Consider the following 18,670-nt stretch of genomic DNA (forward strand, 5'->3'; position numbering starts at 1 on the left):
AATTTCTAGTACACTAAATTAATCCATGGTCAGTGACCTGAGCATATTTGGTCCTGCCTTTTAAATTTTCCAAGCTCTTTTGTTGTTTTCCTTGCTGCCTTGCCTTGTTTTGTCCTTGTGTTTATGACCTTACATTTCAACATCTCTTAACCTATAATAAAATATTTGTCTGCTCCCGAGGTTGTGAATTGGAATCAACTTTAAGAAACTCTATATGTGTAACACCAAAAAAGTTTCCTAGCGCACTTTGGATTATGTAACGATTAGTGGACATAATAACTCACACATGGTATACATATAAATGGGCTACATGTGCTAAAACTCCAAACTGAGTTTGTTTATAAAATTGTCGTACTGGCTCCATGCAACAGCTCTATCTAAACTTAATCTGACGTTAAACTATCAAGATATGCATTGTGAATTGCCCCAACAAGTGGATATTAGAGTGAGAATTAAAAAAAAAAGATAAATCAAGGGATTATATGCAATAAACGCTGTTCGTGTGTTATTAAAACACTTTTTATAAATGGAATTATTATTGCCACATGATTCGCTAAGAATAATGTAATCATGTTTTACATGAATCGTGTTATTAATGCTTGTTTAAGTCAAATTCATGTCAAGGTGATGGAGCATGTAATATAATTGTAGTTATGTAACTTCTGTCATATCCCCTCCATAGTAAAAGCACAAGGTGCTCAATATAGCTATTTAAAGGGAGTAGTAACAATTGCTCTCATAATACTTAGCTAGCAAGTATTGCTATGCAGAATGTCAGCGAGGATCATGTGAGTTACACCTTAACAAAGCTAATGGTTAAAAAATATGATGAATAGAGATGTCGCGAACATAAAATTTTCCGTTCGCAGCCGGCGAACGCGAATTTCCGCAAATGTTCGCGAACCGGGCGAACCGCCATAGACTTCAATAGGCAGGCGAATTTTAAAACCCACTGGGACTCTTTCTGGCCACAATAGTGATGGAAAAGTTGTTTCAAGGGGACTAACACCTGGACTGTGGCATGCCGGAGGGGGATCCATGGCAAAACTCCCATGGAAAATTACATAGTTGATGCAGAGTCTGGTTTTAATCCATAAAGGGCATAAATCACCTAACATTCCTAAATTGTTTGGAATAACGCGCTTTAAAACATCAGGTATGATGTTGTATCGATCAGGTAGTGTAAGGGTTACACCCGCTTCACAGTGACAAACCAAACTCCCTGTTTAACACACCGCAAACAACCGCAAACAGTCCATTTGCACAACCGCAAATTCCCCATTTGCACAAGGTTGGATACCAAGCTAGCCATGTCCCGTTCCTTGTCCTCACTAATGTCATTGAAGGTTTCTTCCTCCACCCAGCCACGTACAACACCAAGGGTCCCCGAAAGGTGACAACAAGCCCCCTGGGACGCCTGCTGTGTTTGGTCTTCCACCTCCTCAAAGCCACCTTCCTCCTCTGACTCCTTTTCTTCAGACTCCTCTCTCTGCGTTGCCTCTCTCTGCGTTATTATAAGGTGTGTTAAGTAGTACTATTCCTATCAGTTTAATCCCTGTTACGTCCCTTATCAGGGGACGTGTATATGGCATCGATTTTAGGAACCGGGAGATGGAAAAAGGTGCTTGGTCGGTCTTCCTACTTCAAATTTGGGGCACTGCGTGTGCAATCTAATGTGCCACCAGATAGGAGTGGTGTGTTAAGTAGTACTATTCTTATCAGTTTAATCCCTGTTACGTCCCCTATCAGGGGACGTGTATATGGCATCGAATTTAGGAACCGGGAGATGGAAAAAGATGCTTGGTTGGTCCTCCTACTTAAAATTTGGGGCACTGCGCGTGTAATCTAATGTGCCACCAGATAGGAGTGGTGTGTTAAGTAGTACTATTCTTATCAGTTTAATCCCTGTTACGTCCCCCTCATCAGGCCTTTTTTAGTCAAATGCATCGCCCACTGTCAGTCTCTTCGTGATCCATCCATCAATCATCTTAATAAAGGTGAGGTAATCTAGACTTTTTTGACCTAGACGACTTCTCTTCTCAGTGACAATACCTCCTGCTGCACTGAAGGTCCTTTCTGACAGGACACTTGAAGCGGGGCAGGCCAGAAGTTCTATCGCAAATTGGGATAGCTCAGGCCACAGGTCAAGCCTGCACACCCAGTAGTCAAGGGATTCATCGCTCCTCAGAGTGCCGATATCTGCAGTTAAGGCGAGGTAGTCTGCTACCTGTCGGTCGAGTCGTTCTCTGAGGGTGGACCCCAAAGGGCTGTGGCGATGCGTATGACTTAAAAAGCTCCGCATGTCCTCCATCAACAACACGTCTGTAAAGCGTCCTGTCCTTGCCGGCGTGGTCGTGGGAGGAGGAGCATTACTTTCACCTCTTCCCCTGTTAGATTCCTGTTGTGCTGTGACATCACCCTTATACGCTGTGTAAAGCATACTTTTTAATTTTTTTTTGGAACTGCTGCATCCTCTCTGACTTGCGGTAATTCGGTAACATTTCAGGCACTTTCTGCTTATACCGGGGGTCTAGTAGCGTGGACACCCAGTACAGGTTGTTCTCCTTCAGCCTTTTTATACGAGGGTCCCTCAACAGGCACGACAGCATGAAAGACCCCATTTGCACAAGGTTGGATGCCGAGCTACTCATGTCCTGTTCCTCGTCCTCAGTGATCTCACTGAAGGTATGTTCTTCCCCCCAGCCACGTACAACACCACGGGTACCAGATAGGTGACAACGAGGACCCTGGGATGCCTGTTGTGGTTGGTCTTTCTCCTCCTCCTCAAAGCCACATTCCTCCTCTGACTCCTCTTCCTCACAATCCTCTTCCAGCATTGCCGCAGGTCCAGCAAGCGATGCTGATAAGAAAGGGATGGGGTGAAGAGTCAGCGCTACGTAGCCACAGAGAAATATTTTATAAAACGGCTGCACACCTTACAAAAGAGGAGTTCCCCTAATCCCCTTGTATAAGTAGAATAAAATGCTGATAAGGCTGTTTCTGGTGGTGATGGTGATCACAACTCTTCCTCTTCCTCTTCACGCTCATCTACGGCCTGATCCAGCACTCTTCGCAGGGCACGCTCCAGGTAGAAAACAAATGGTATGATGTCGCTGATGGTGCCTTCGGTGCGACTGACTAGGTTTGTCACCTCCTCAAAAGGACGCATGAGCCTACAGGCATTGCGCATGAGCGTCCAGTAACGTGGCAAAAAAAATCCAGCTCCACAGGGGCTGTCCTAGCACCCCGGTCATGCAAATAGTCGTTAATGGCTTTTTCTTGTTGGAGCAGGCGGTCGAACATTAGGAGTGTTGAATTCCAACGTGTCGGGCTGTCGCAAATCAAGCGCCTCACTGGCATGTTGTTTCGCCACTGGATATCTGAAAAGTGCACCATAGCCGTGTAGGAACGCCTGAAATGGCCACACACCTTCCTGGCCTGATTCAGGACGTCTTGTAAGCCTGGGTACTTATGCACAAAGCGTGGTACGATCAGATTTCAGGCAAGTCAACCCCAAGACGGCGTGACACTGCCGTATCCGGGATGTGGAATAGTACCTGGGGAGCTGGGGGGGTGCCGTTGATGTGGAGCAAGACGCAGCAGCAGAAGAGGACTCAGCCGAGGAGGTTATGGAAGAGGATGGAGTAGGAGGAGTAGAGGAGGTGGCAGCAGGCCTGTCTGCAAGTCGTGGCGGTGTCACCACCTCCTCTGCAGAGCCACGCATTCCATGCTTGGCAGCCGTCAGCAGGTTTACCCAATGCGCAGTGTAGGTGATATACCTGCCCTGACCATGCTTTGCAGACCAGGTATCAGTGGTCAGATGGACCCTTGCCCCAACACTGTGTGCCAGACATGCCATTACTTCCTTTTGCACAATCGAGTACAGGTTGGGGATTGCCTTTTGTGCAAAGAAATTTTGTCCGGGTACCTTCCACTGCGGTGTCCCAATAGCTACAAATTTTTGGAACGCCTCAGACTCCACCAGCTTGTATGGTAAAAGCTGGCGGGCTAAGAGTTCAGACAAGCCAGCTGTCAGATGCCGGGCAAGGGGGTGACTTTGTGACATTGGCTTCTTACGCTCAATCATGTCCTTGACAGACACCTGACTGTGGGCAGATGAGCAGGAACTGCTCAAGGCAAGAGACAGAGTGGCGGATGGTTGAAAGGGGGCAAGGAGGACAGCAGTGGTTGACGTGGCTGAAGATGCTGGACCAGGAGGAGGATGGCGGCTTTGAGTTTGTGTGCTGCTTGTACTCATGTGTTGATCCCATAGGTGTTTGTGATGTGCGATCATGTGCCTTCGGAAAGCAGTTGTACCTAGGTGGGTGTTGGACTTCCCACGACTCAGTTTCCTTTGGCACAGGTTGCAAATGGCATCGCTGTTGTCAGAGGCAGACACATAAAAAAAATGCCACACTGCTGAGCTCTGCAATGACAGCATTCTGGTGGTGGCAACAGCATGCGTTGATTGGCGTGCTGTCTGCCTGACCCCAGGTGCCCTGTGACACTAGCTCCTTGCGACGACCTCCCCCTGCTTCCAACTCGTCTCCTCCTCCTCTCTGTCTCCCCATCTGAACTTTCCCCCTGTTCTTCTTCTCTTCTAGCGGGCACCCACGTGACATCCACGGACGCATCGTCATCATCAACCGCTTCACTTGTATCTGACAACTCAGCAAAGGAAGCAGCAGCGGGTACACCATCATCATCATCACACCATACGTCCATGTGTGTAATGCTGCCTGACTGAGACATATCCCTGTTATCTACATCCTCTGGCAATAATGGTTGCGCATCACTCATTTCTTCCAACTGATGTGTAAATAAGTCCTCTGACAGATCAAGTGAAGTGGCTGTGGTGCTAGTGTTGGTGGTGGCGGCAGGCGGGCGAGTGGTAACTTGAGAGGTGCCCGAAGCTAAGCTGGAGGAGGATGGTTCGTCAAGGTTCCGAGCGGAAGCTGTAGAAGATTGGGTGTGCTGTGTTAGCCAGTCAACTATGTCCTCAGAACTTTTCGAGTTCAGGGTACGTGGCCTCTGAACACTGGGCATTATTCTAGGGCCAAAGGGAATCACAGCACCACGACCACGACGGCCCCTGCGGGGTGGCCTGCCTCTGCCTGTCATTTTTTTTTCGATTTTTTTTCGATTTTTTTTTTTAAATGTACACTACTGTTACACCAGATATGAGTTGCACTGGTGTGACACTGTGCCCTGGCAGGCCCTGAAACGCACACGTGTGAAGGAAACTGACTGCTATTATTTCACAGTCAAATTTTTATTTTATTTTTTTAATGTACACTAATGTTACACCAGATATGAGTTGCACTGGTGTGACACTGTGCCCTGGCAGGCCCTGAAACACACACGCGTGAAGGAAACTGACTGCTATTATTTCACAGACAAAAAAGTTTTTTGTTTTTTTTAAATGTACACTACTGTTACACCAGATATGAGTTGCACTGGTGTGACACTGTGCCCTGGCAGGCCCTGAAACGCACACGTGTGAAGGAAACTGACTGCTATTATTTCACAGTCAAATTTCTAGTTTTTTTTTCTAATGTACACTACTGTTACACCAGATATGAGTTGCACTGGTGTAACACTGTGCCCTGGCAGGCCCTGAAACGCACACGTGTGAAGGAAACTGACTGCTATTATATTACAGTCAAAAAAGTTTTTTTTTTTTTTTTTAAATGCAAGCTATTGTGACACCAGATATGAGTGGTGGTACTGGGCAAGTTGGCACAGTATACGCTGTGAGCCTGACACACACGCTGGCAGGCAGGCAACTGCAATTAGATTACACAGGAAAAAAAAAAAAAAGCGAACTATTCGGGACATCTCTAATGATGAATATATTAAGACTTTAGATTTCCAGTTACTCAGCATTACAAAGAAACTCTTAGCACTGAAACAACTTAAATTAAATGATGATATTTTGTGTATAGATCTTGCACTAGTAGACTCATTAATCCAACATCTGCTTTTCAGAAGTTAAAGCACTTTGTTGTACTTACTGTAATGCCAATCTGGGTAAAACTCTCCACATGCTTGTTGTATTGGATATTAATGCATCTACCATCATATGGGAAATTTTACCAAGAGTGGCTACCAAAGCGGAGTTTATTTTACTATTAAATAATCGCTGTATGTGATATAATATTAATCCCGTTAAATCCAGGAGAGAGTTAGATTTTTTCCCCCATCTTAAGATGAGTCAGGTGGGGCACCAGAACATAATTTAATATCTACCTCTCTCTGACAGTGGGATTTGTTTGATTAAACTATGACATGTAGTGAATTCTAATCTATATGGAAAAGTTTAGGCAAACATAGCTGATTTGAAAAATGTCAAAGCTCCCAGCTTGGCTCTTTCAGTTTTTATTTTGCTATATATATTTATATTTACTACAATTTGGACTTTAGTCTATAACCCCGAGTTTGTGTGAATGGAGGTATAAACTGTATTTGTGTGGAGTGTTGGTGTGTATGTGTGTGAATGCAGAGGTTTATATGTGCGGAATGACCATGATGTGTATTTGTGTGTAGTGCTAGTGTGTGAATGCAGTGGTGTAGCAGTATTGAGCGTTAGTATGTGACCATGAAGGTGTGTGTTTGTGCATTGTGTTGCCTATCCCCATCTACCCCTTTGTATATCTCTTTGACTCTATTGACTCTATCGCCATCCAGTTTGTTGCTTTGCTTGGCCAAAGAATATAGCATTGTCGAACCACCCCCTCCCCACGCTGGACCTAAAACTAAAGAAATATATTGATATACAGGTACCCAGCATAGGTACCCATCTAGCCAGGTAGGTGGGTGGGAGCACTTGTTCTTGTGTACCCCCCATATCCGTGCCTGAGCTCATTAGACCCAGAAAGATAAATACAAAATTATACTTTTACCACAATTTAGTTTTGAAAAGTTTTCCCCAAGTTCTGATCATAAACAAAAGCCCCGCTGTAGTGACTTGAAGCTCAATCAATTTAGCAATGCTGTGAGCTGCTTAAGAAACAGTTCCCATACTTAAACTGCAACCTACATCATCATATTTGCACTGGGTTTGAGTTACAGAGGTAGTAAAGTTGTCAAAACAGAAAAAAGAGTGTTTCTGGTTTTTCATTTAGAACTCTGCATGAGAAGTGATAAAAATAAAGTTTGGACAAAGATTAATGGTGAATGTGGAACATCATGGCAATACAGACAGTCTCATTAAATCGGAGCATTAAAAGATTGAGCAGGCATTCACAAAGATACACAAATACAGCAACTGTATACAAAAAGGTTCAGACATTCTATTTTAGGTTCCTTTATGGCAACCAACTATGGTGCCTGCTATTGCTACGATGCTTTATGATGGTAGTGGAACATATTACCAGGCCATTTTAAAAAATCAAATAATTTTACTAAAGTGCATCAAATTTTGCTGTTTGTGTTGAACTTGTACTTACACTATCTCAAAACATTATTCATGTACCTGTAGTAAAATATATCATAATATGATGTCTGTTTTTTTTAATATATATATTATTATAAACATTAACATTAGCACAGCACAATGTATATCTGCATAGAGAGATACGAAAGGGGAAAACTAAAAAAACATATGTTCAGTTCTGGTGCCAAGTGATACAACACATTTATTAAGAGTTAACATTCCAAAACACCTGGCAAACGTAAAATATCTTGTTAATACATAATAGAGAGTTTTATTATACACATGTAAGTGCTGTTCTAGATGACAGGAATACAGGTTACATGTATTACAGCCTTTGTGGACTGTTTTTCAGTGTTTTTTCTTTTGCAAAACACTGGTCCAGGGTCGATAGGGCAGCCATCTTAAAGTTCTCTTTGATTAGAAGTACAGCTTACCTGACCAGAAACCATGCAGGCAGTCAAGAGTTAGTACTGTGTGTTCACAAATGTAATGTGCAAGCACTGGGCATCTCAGAAATGCATTCTGGGACAATTAGAGACTCTTAAAATTGTGTGTTGTGACCTAAAACGGCTAAAGATGGTTCCCCTCTCAGAGATTAGTAAACAGGTATTAACGGATATTTACTCATTACAGAATACAGCACAACAAAACTATACAACCTGAAATCTTTTGTTTTAAGTAATAATAATACATTACAGCTTTCCTTCAGAAACTTCAATTTATTCACCATAGATATTATTTTCACTTAAGCTTTAATACATTACAGAAAATATACCAAAAAGTTTTATGGAGCGGTTATTAGAGGAAGGAAGTGCTCTGAACATATGGTAGATTGAACGAGAAAGAACCTGCTATGGAATAAAGTCTTCCAAATGATTCAAAAGGTAGATGGCTAGATGTTTTAAAATTACCGATATTTAAAACTACAGCTTCCATGATGCTTTGTCATGTTAAAGGCATTCTAAAGGTATGCAGAGCATCATGGAAGTTGTAGTTCTACAGCATCTGGAGATCTACCTTGTGGGCACCCTTGATTTAAACAACAACAGGGGTAACTATTAGCATAATACCAGTATCAAATATACCTCATATAAAGTACTAAAGAGACCTGGCAATTATTATGTTGCTGGTTATCAAAATTACAAAGAACTGCAAAACATTAGAAGCTCCAAACTGGGGGAATAACAGAGTAACAGATACTGTGTATGAAAAACAAATCCTGGAGGACTAAACAAAACTCATAGACATGCCATGCACTTTAGCAAACTATGGTCTCCATTTAATATTTTTGGATATGCCTTCCAAATGATTTCAAATGATTTTGTATTTTTGAATAAACTTTTAAAATGTTTTAATATTTTGATAATTTCATATTTTGAAAAAAATAATAGTTAAAAAAGTTTATAAAAAAAAATAATAATTTGAAAAACATATGCGAAAGAATATTAATTTGAGGCCTTTATAAGAAAAGCCTTGAACATCGGGGCTGTATTAGAAGTGAATGACACAGGTGGTATATTTACTAAACTAAGTGCTAGATCGAGACTAAAATAGTCAGGTTGCAGGCATTTTGTGGCTCAGTTATTTTGGAAAATGGTGTCAAGACAACACACTCGCCAGGCTTTGCTCACTAAACCAGGAAGTTTGAAGAATTGACAAAATAATTACATATCTTAGCCCAAAACATCCAAACCATCAATTCAATTCAGACAATTTGGGATTTTTTATTATTGCTGTTTTAGAGAATAGAACTTTAAGAGAATGTAGTCTAGGAATATCTGTCAGTAGTATGCATTTACCTCTACGCCATATAATACGCGCACACGCGCACACACACTTCATTGCACCCCACCTATTACTTTTCCTTGTTGATTAATCAAGGTTAAACATTATCTTGAGATAATCTGTTCACATGACAATAAAAAAACATACTTACACATAAGATATCTGTAGAAACATTAAAGCGATTTCAAAGTGTTCATGGAGTCTTCAAAGATTGCTAAAAACTAATGCAATGTATAGCATGTATCCATTTTATTTTAATTTCTGTTAGTTTTTTCCTCTGTCTCCTTCCTCTGGTATTAAAAGCAGAAATTACATAGAACATATGAAAACATTCTTATGGATATAAATGAAAAGCAGAAAAAATCCATTGGGTTAAACAAAGTCGGTCTGAAATTCTAGCATAGTTTATTAAATGTTATGCCACTTATTACATGGTCTGTGGTTAGCGAGCAAGAAAGATCTATGCCATGTGATTTAAACAGAGACAGAGTTCAGTGTCTGAGGCCTATTCAAAATGTAAAGTTTCTTGAAACAAAATTAAAATTGTCAACATTTTATTGGAACTGATCTTTTTCATAAGGAGTAATGTTTTATAAAACAGTTGGTTTTCATAAAACTGAATGTTTTTGCTTGCTGTATATTTGCCTTAGTTATTTTTGTTTTGTTTAATGTTTTATCACATAGTATTCACTTTAACAAAAATCAAACCCTCATTATTATATACCTTGCTGCGTGCATTACAGAATTATAAATTTTTATTTTACCTAGAGGCATACTTAGGTTACATGGCACCATCGCAGAAATAATTGTATTTGGCGCACCCCCCCACCCTCCCGAACTGTAAAATTTTGTTAATACACATTTGTTTATACACATCACCCAAACATCCTTTTACTAGGAAACGCTCATTCATATACAAGCACACATACATTCATATACAAACACACAGACACATACACACATTGGTACACATACACACACAGACTCACAGGCAAACACACAGACACACACACAAACACACACACGTAGACCCCCACAGAGACTCATAAACAAACACAAATTCATATATTCACAGAGATACTCATATACACAGGCAGTCTCATATACATATTTACTTATCATTTTTAATACATTTTTGGCGGGGAGAACTAGAGTGAAACCTTATCCCCGGGTCCAGTGGAGAGTACTATATGAACCCCTATAACCTGTCACCTGGGGCGTTCAGTCTCCACCCTGCTGGTTAGAATGCCACACATTTTGTCCACACTTATTCTAATATAAAATGGGCCAATATATCATTTTCTTAACACCATGCAATCCATGAACCAGTTTAGTAGCCCTTCTCTGAACTCCCAAACTATCAATATTACATGTTTAAATACACATTTACATCTTATTAGATGTTTTCACATAGCAAAGGATGTCAAATTATATCAACTAGAGTTGACACGGTGTATGTTTCTCTGTATGGAGGGACTAGTTGGATTAACTTCCCATAGACAGCAGTTTTGGAGAATCTTTATATCTGCTCATTCTACGTGGAGAAATTAAGATGTTTCTTCTTTTCCTGTGCAGTGAAATGTAAAACCATTCCATAAGAGCTTGCATCACAAACTTTACTTACACCACCGGCTGACAAATGTTTGTGGTATTTAGGAGCCAGACAGATCTATTTAAAAGCCAATCTGACTTTTGGGGTTAGTTAAAAGCCCCTGGAGTATCATAATATGAGTGATTAATTTCATCCAACGGGTACTTGTGCTGTTTTACTAATGTTAAAGTTATGTTTATTTTAAAAGTAAAGTAAGAAAGCAAAACAAAGCTTTCTTTAAAATTAGTTTTAAACAAGCCTCTGCGTCTTCCACTTTCTAGAGATTTAGCAGATGCAACTAAAGGTCTCAGTACTGGATCAGAGAGACCCTGCTAAAGTATTTTCATGAAGATTAGGCAGCACTCATCGGTCCTATCTGATTAATGGGGGGCAGGGGTTTCTGTAGACTCTTGAATATTTATAAATGTATGCATGTATGGTAATGTGACAACAGACGATCATCTCTGGTTCTGTTCACGAGAAGGAAAAATAAATTGATTTCCACTTCGGTTTGGCAATGTATCATAGCGGTCACCAAAGTGTCAGGAAGCTAAGCAAATCAGAGCAGACCTGAGCTATTCTTCAATATAATGTCACTGTGAAGATACGAGGGGCATTAAACAAACAAAAAGACAAAACAAAAAAAGAGGAAAAGGAAAAACACGGTGGAATAAGTGAGACTTACAAAAAACGTTCTGTCATTTCAATTGATTTTTCACACAACTCGTCATACAGAACACAATCAAACTACATTTGTTGCCATTTTAATTAGTGATTTAAAAATATATTTTTAGAATTATATATTAAGTAAACACGACACTTTATTTCTTACTCAATAGAGTCCCTGAATCAAATGTTTTATAAATATATCTGACTGAAAAGGCATTCCTACATCAAGGAATTAAAAAAATGTGATTATCCAAGTGCGAAAAGACTCATCTTGGTTTACATTTTTGGAAACATCACTGTTTATTGAAATATCTTAATACTCTCCGTTGCTTTTTTCTAACAAATTAAATTGTTTTCCTGTAAAGAGTTTTATAAACTTGGTAGCATGCTTTCAAATTTCTGCACTCCAAATGATTTTGAACAGGGGCTGCCAAGACTTTACCGCAAATGGCAAATGGCCATCGTTCAAAATCCACTTTGGATTTCAACGACCTCTGTTTATAAAATTGATTTAGACAGCTTTACCACAGCAGATAACACACAATATTTAACCCTTAAAATATATGCATTCAAACAGATCTTTTGCCTTTTACCTCCACCTAGTGGTTGATCAAAGAATGAAGTTTGTCAGTTTCAGACTTTCACATATCTGTTTCTGTTATTGATTAGAATTCATACTATCACTTAACAACGCTCTTCTGTTTTGAGTTACTGCTTTAGTTATTGCAGCAATTATTATTATTTTACAGGAGCCAGCTTTGGACCATTTTATAGAAAATCAAAGTACACTGGAAAACCATTGCCTGTTCCAAATGAAGCCACCTTGTCTCAGAGCGCGAAGCAATTCCACAAGTATGTTCTTCCATAGAACTCCGGTAGAGGTTTAATTCTTTTACTCAAAGAAGGCTAGTCGAACTTTAGCAGGCACTACTGGTGCTGATTACTAGTATTTTTTTTTAGTAAAAGCAATAAAAGTGTGACAATACAAAAAAGTTTAGTAAAGTTTTTAACATGAAAACTTCTCTATTATTTTATGACTGAGCTTGTTGTCATATGTAGTCATTCTATGGTAAATAATTCATTCTGAAACTAGTTCAGTGGAATTAACAGAATTAAAATCCAAATTACAAAATTGAGGCCGATAAGGCAAAGCTCTAGCTCAGTTGTATAAACTTCCAAGAGCAACCTAAATTTGACAATTTGGATTTCAATTTGCTAAACTTCAGTGTGTAGTAAACCTACTATGAACCCTACAGTGAACTTCTCATTTTAGATAATAGCCAAACTAATAAATATTTGACTTTGAGAATGTTTTAAATAGAGCTATTTAGGCATAATATTCAAAATTGTCTTTTATTTTCCCTTATCAATAGCTTCTGATTGCACTGCAATTTCTGTGAAACTCAAACCCACTAAAGAAGCAGTCTTTCATAAAGATTCTATCTAGGAATCCTCAGAAGTAACCACTTTAAGTCACAGAACGCACACTTTTATTTTAAAGAAGGTTACAATTCATCACTACATTGTGTCAGTAGAACTGCAAGCAAATGGATAGATTTTCCTTTATACAGGTGTGCCATCCATTAATTAACAGGGCAGAGCAGGAGAACCCTCCTACACTTGGTTTTCTTGCTAAGCATCACAGCAACTAAGGCACATGCTTTGTGTTTCCTGTACTATTCATATAGCAATATTTTGCTTGCCATTGGAATATAGCAAGGAATTGACAAATACCCATTTGTTCTGAAATTGATATGCTGGAATCAAGCCACCATATTGATGTCATGGAAAGGTGTGTGCCCTTCTGGGGAAGTGTTCTTAAGGTTGTCCATTTGTGATTCAGGGGGAAACCAGCAGTTATTTTAGTTAAACGCCCACAAAGGTACAATCATGGATCAGAGGTAAGTAGTTACCAAACAACACTGTTATAGCTGTGCCAAATGGGACCAAGTCTGTAAGTATTGCTTCAGCTTTTAAGAGTTGAGCAAAATGCATTGGGGGGACGGTACTTAACATCATATCCTGCCATGTCTCCTCCGCTCACTCTGCAAGCTGAGACTGGAGCTGCACTGACAGACCAGAAGAGGAACATGCAAGGACTCTGCCCTTGTCCCCCTTGGCCATGCTCTGATCAGAGTGGGTGGGGGTAAAACATGATAGTGTGGAAAAAGGGGGGATCGAGAGACCCTTAAGGGGAGTCAAGAAAGGCACACATGGGGAGGTCAAGAGGCAGATTAAAGGGTAAGGGGGATTAGAAAAAACATACAGGGGGTGACAGGGCTGCAGAGAGACACAAAATGTGAAAATTCCAAAGCAACACAATCCTGCCCCAGGTGGAAGGCAGGCTCTTCCAAAGGAAAGGAGCCACCTGTGAGAAGTCCTGCAAGCGCAAGTTAGCAGTAAGGGTGCAAGCAGCGGACAGGAGGTTGTCACCGGCAGAGCACAGAGACAGAGAATGGGCATATCTATGAACCAGTTATGAAATGTAACAGAGTTGTTGAGGGCCTTATAGGTAAGGGTTAGTATTTTAAATTGACACCTGTAGGGTACCGGAAGCCAGTGTAAGCATCGACAGAGGTGTGAGAGGAGCGCCAGGAGAGAAGGATCAGCCTGGCGGCAGCATTCCTAAATAGGTTTTATTATTAACCTTGATAATGCATTAATTTGTTATAATTTTGACCATCATGTCTTACCTTCTCTTTGTTTTAGGTGTCAATCCCTATTGGATTGGTGATATAGACCCTCCAGTAACTAAGAAGTCAGCTATTTTTACTGAAAGACAGTCAGCAAACCTGTGCAACAACCGGAAGTCGCTGTCTCAGCAGCTAGACTGCCCTGCAGGGGGCGTGCAGGTACTGGAAAACTTTGCTGTCCTACAGAATTAAATGATACTCGTACTGACATTTTTTCTACGCTTATTTCCCATATTCTTTTTTTTTTTTATAATTCTTTATTTTTGTTGTGTTTGAATTACACATCACATTGGTATAAACATTACGAGAGATCTGCACACATTTTTAAGGAAATGACAGGCTAAAACATGAGTACTAACAAGTTGTATTCCCCAGGAGACCCCTAGCAGGATGTGTAGTAAAAGAATGAGTATGAGAGAAGAAACGATAAAACAGGGTGCTTATAAAACAGACAGTGTTTCATCCATAGAAACCAGTGGGTTCCCCCAGAGGATCAATAGAGAAAGGGCATGATGAAAGGCCGAGAACTCTTTTCCATGCAGTCTGAGTGGTCAAACTATCCTATACTGACCAAGGGCATAGCAGATCCAAGCTAATAAATCAGTTTTACAAAATAAATAAATCAGTTTTACAAAATTGTCAGTAAGAATTCAATGTTTTATATCTACATGTTACAAACTATTATCTGAAATTGTGGCAGAGTCCGGTAATAAATTAAAGGGATCCTATAGTGCCAGAAAAACAAACCCATTTTTCTGGCACTATAGGCTCCTGGGGTGCCCCCTCCCTCGCGTCCCCCCTCCTTCCTGTTAGATAGCCACAGAGGGCAGACTTAGAGCTGCAATGTAAACATTCCAGTTCTCTGGAAATGCAATGTTTTACATTGCAGCACTAAGTGCAAAAGGGTCACAGCACCCAGACTACTTCAATTAGCTGAAGTGATCTGGGTGCCTACAGTGCACCTTTAAAGGACTACTAAAGCGTTAGGTATATTAACCTGTATTCCTAATGTTTTAGTACCCCCTGCTATAAAAAACACAGGACAACTGCCCCCAGGTCACTTTATTGAGATTAAATATCCTGGGTGACTGTAGTGGTCCTTATTAGCACCAAAGTTGCTAAATAAGGTGCTTATTTATGTAGGTTATAAAAAGAGAGTATTTTTTTATATCCTACCAATTACCGTTGCGAAATTACCAATAAGAAGGAGATATAGCAAAAATGTAAAATTTGCTTTAAGTACAAAACAGGGTTAGAAGCATAATTGAAGCACTTAATAATGGATGTTACGTTGTCCTCTCCTTTTCAACAGATAACTTGTGATAACATTTGGCGTGTTAATGTAATAGTAGATTTAATATGCTGTTGGTGTAAGGTTTAGTTCAATGCTAGGTTCTGTTTAACAGTGAAATGAAATGTGATGAATCTACTCTACAAGTTCTCAGATATCTTTCAATGTTAAACCTCTGCTTCAACTAGTGAAGAAAAATAGAAAGATATTGTATGTTATAGACCATTACTGGGTTAATGAGTAGTATCAGTGTTGCTCTGTGAGGATACATATAGGATCCCCAGCAAGATATACGGTAAGTCATCCTAACAAAGGAACAGTAGGAAATGATAGAAAGTTGTATTACCAACCGTAGAGTAGCCGAGCTTACCGATTAGATAGAAATAGAAATCAGTGCTGATACAAATAAACATGGACCAGAAAAAAGCTAAGCGGAGTCAGGACAAGCCGGGTCTGCTACCCTGGAAATATTACAACTAGACCTAGGCAAAACAGGATTAACCATAAGGTGACCCTAGATGGCTGCCCAGGGGTTAGAAAAGGGGCCCCAGTATCATACATTTGCTTTGCCCCATTAATCACCCCTATGTGAAGAATTAAGGAGGGTGGCTCAAACAGGTAACCGGAGTAATCCTTATTTGAAAATAGGTAAACTTAAGGTCAAAAACGTAGATGTGTCAAAGAAACCACACAGCAAATGCATAGAAGACAATATTACCAGAATAATGCGCTTAAAGGTTTGGGAAACCAAGAAAGAGCACTGGTCCAAAGGCAAAAGACATGTAAATAAGACCAGGCCCTTGTGTCACTATTTGCATAATTTTTGCACAAGCGCACTGCGTTGGGAGAGACGCCAACTAAAATGAATAAAAATGGCGAAATAGTCATCCTTCCTGTCCTAATGTGTTTTACACCCCACCTCCTATAGAATGTAAGCTCGTTTGAGCAGGGTCCTCTTCAACCTATTGTTCCTGTAAGTTTATTTGTAATTGTCCTATTTATAGTTAAATCCCCCTCTCATAATATTGTAAAGCGCTACGGAATCTGTTGGCGCTATATAAATGGCAATAAATAAATAAATAAATAAATAATAAATAATAGTCATCTTCCATCACTTTAAATTTGTTTGAGACCACCGCTGCTGCTGAATTGATACTTATGCTTCAAAATGGCCATTCAGGTTTCTATACATATCATTATGTCTTTAATGTTCATTATTCTAAGAATTCTAAGAAAGAAAGAATTCTTAGAAAAAATAAAATAATTTCAGATATGTAATCTGCTCACAGAAAATGTCATACAGAAATGTAATTGTCAAACATCTTCCAACCACATGTTAAAACTAAGCATTTTAAAGTTTTGGAGAAAAATTAGTTGTATATAATATATACCGTAGTATTGTAATTTAACGAAGGCTACAAACTTTATAATGTTGCCAAGGGCTAAACATTTTTTAATTCATGCAAATATAAGTGCTCACATAACACTCATTCACTTGTTTACCATGACTGTCAGAGAAACAAAGAAAAATGAAACACTAAGATGAAAAAAAACAAAACACTTATATTGTATAGAAAGAGGATCTAAGCTCCGGAACTGAAGCAACATTTCAGCTAAATGAGAAGTTCTGCTTTCAGCTATGAAGTTATAATGTATAAACATTGCTGTGTGAATAGGGAGGGTGTGTGAATTGGTGGATGTCAGCTGAATACTTAGAATTATTCAAAAGTGTGCATAAAATAGCCATAATTAGACCCTTTCCAAAAGGTCACTTCTAAAAAGGTATATTTAAACACTATATACATTAATATTTTTGCTTAAAACGATTTGAATTGTGGATATCTGGAACATATATTGTAGCTAAATTGTAAACATAATAAACAGCTATTTCAAAGATTTGTCTATAGAATGCTTTCAAGTGATATATAAAATTTTTAAAAAATACTCTGTTGTAATGTTATATTTATTCATCTATTCTTGGCAGAAATATTAGAAGTTAAAAACAGTAGAGATAACATGGTATCCCTTATCTTTCAATATATCAGACAGCTTCGGTATTTTTACAATAGTCAAAGGAATTTCAATATAGGGTTTATTGCAGGCTGCTGTTGCGTCTATCTCTGTAATGCAAGTTATGTACTCTCCCCTTACTGCCTGCTATAATTGGTATGTGAAGATTAAACTACAAATGTTGCCGTAGAGTGTTTAAGAAAGGAGGGGGCAGCGATTTACAATCATTCTGCAGAGATGCAGATTGACATAATAAAGTCATCATATGGACTGTAAGCTTGTTTGAGCAGGGTCCTCTTCAACCTATCGTTACTGTAAGTTTTCTTGTAATTGTCCTATTTATAGTTAACCCCCCCCCCTCATAATATTGTAAAGCGCTACGGAATCTGTTGGCGCTATATAAATGGCAATAATAGTAATAATAATGTCAGACAAAAAAAATGTCTACATGGTGAGAAGCCAGTCTTATGGCTTCCACTATACTATCCCCTCCCCCCTATACTAATGAATGCAGCCCTTCATGCATACACAGTGAAGTCTTGCAACTACCAGAAGTGAAGAGGCAGAAAATGTATAAATAATAAATGTATGCAAAATAATCTTTGACACTGTATTTCAAAATTGTGTATAATGCCTATTTTAATGAAACTGAAAATATGCTATTGGCTGGCCATACAAATTACTGCAAATAAAATAGGCATTACATATAAACAAATAGTTTCCAGATTTGACAAATTATGTGTATATATCTTCCCATCTGATGACTGCAATGCTGCAATATATTTCCTTTATATCATTAGATTCTTCTTGATCAAAGGATCAGTCGTTTTCTCATGTAGCAGAAAGAAACGAATCCCTAAAAAAATTTTTTTATCTTACATAGTGTGTTATGTCTGCAGGGTGTCACTCGTTCATCCAGATCTTTGAGTTCCGCACATCTAACGAACATACGAAGTCCATCACAGGCCTCTGTTATTTCAAATATCATTTTAATGAAAGGCCAAGGCAAGGTAAGATTTTTAGTATGTATTACAATAGTTTGAGAACTGTTCAACAAAGTCGAGTTGTGAATGTATGATGTCCCCATCAGACTGTCAACAATGTACTCTGTCTAAAAGGTTATTGATATATGTATTTTAAATTCAAAGTGATTCCACTTAGTATAAATCTTACTTTGCATGTAACATTGGCAGCCA

General features: G+C 39.3%; 1 protein-coding gene across 1 annotated transcript in view; it reads left to right on the forward strand.

Annotated features, from left to right (window-relative positions):
• IL16 (interleukin 16) overlaps positions 1-18,670 on the forward strand; it is a 102,689-nt gene that overhangs the window by 35,716 nt on the left and 48,303 nt on the right. The window contains exons 2-4 of the mRNA XM_063448970.1: positions 12,230-12,332; positions 14,190-14,332; positions 18,374-18,484. Coding sequence (XP_063305040.1) covers positions 12,230-12,332; positions 14,190-14,332; positions 18,374-18,484 — 357 coding nt within the window. The remainder of the gene's footprint in view (positions 1-12,229; positions 12,333-14,189; positions 14,333-18,373; positions 18,485-18,670) is intronic.

The sequence above is a fragment of the Pelobates fuscus genome, chromosome 3, assembly GCF_036172605.1.
Source record: "Pelobates fuscus isolate aPelFus1 chromosome 3, aPelFus1.pri, whole genome shotgun sequence".
Classification (NCBI taxonomy): domain Eukaryota; kingdom Metazoa; phylum Chordata; class Amphibia; order Anura; family Pelobatidae; genus Pelobates; species Pelobates fuscus.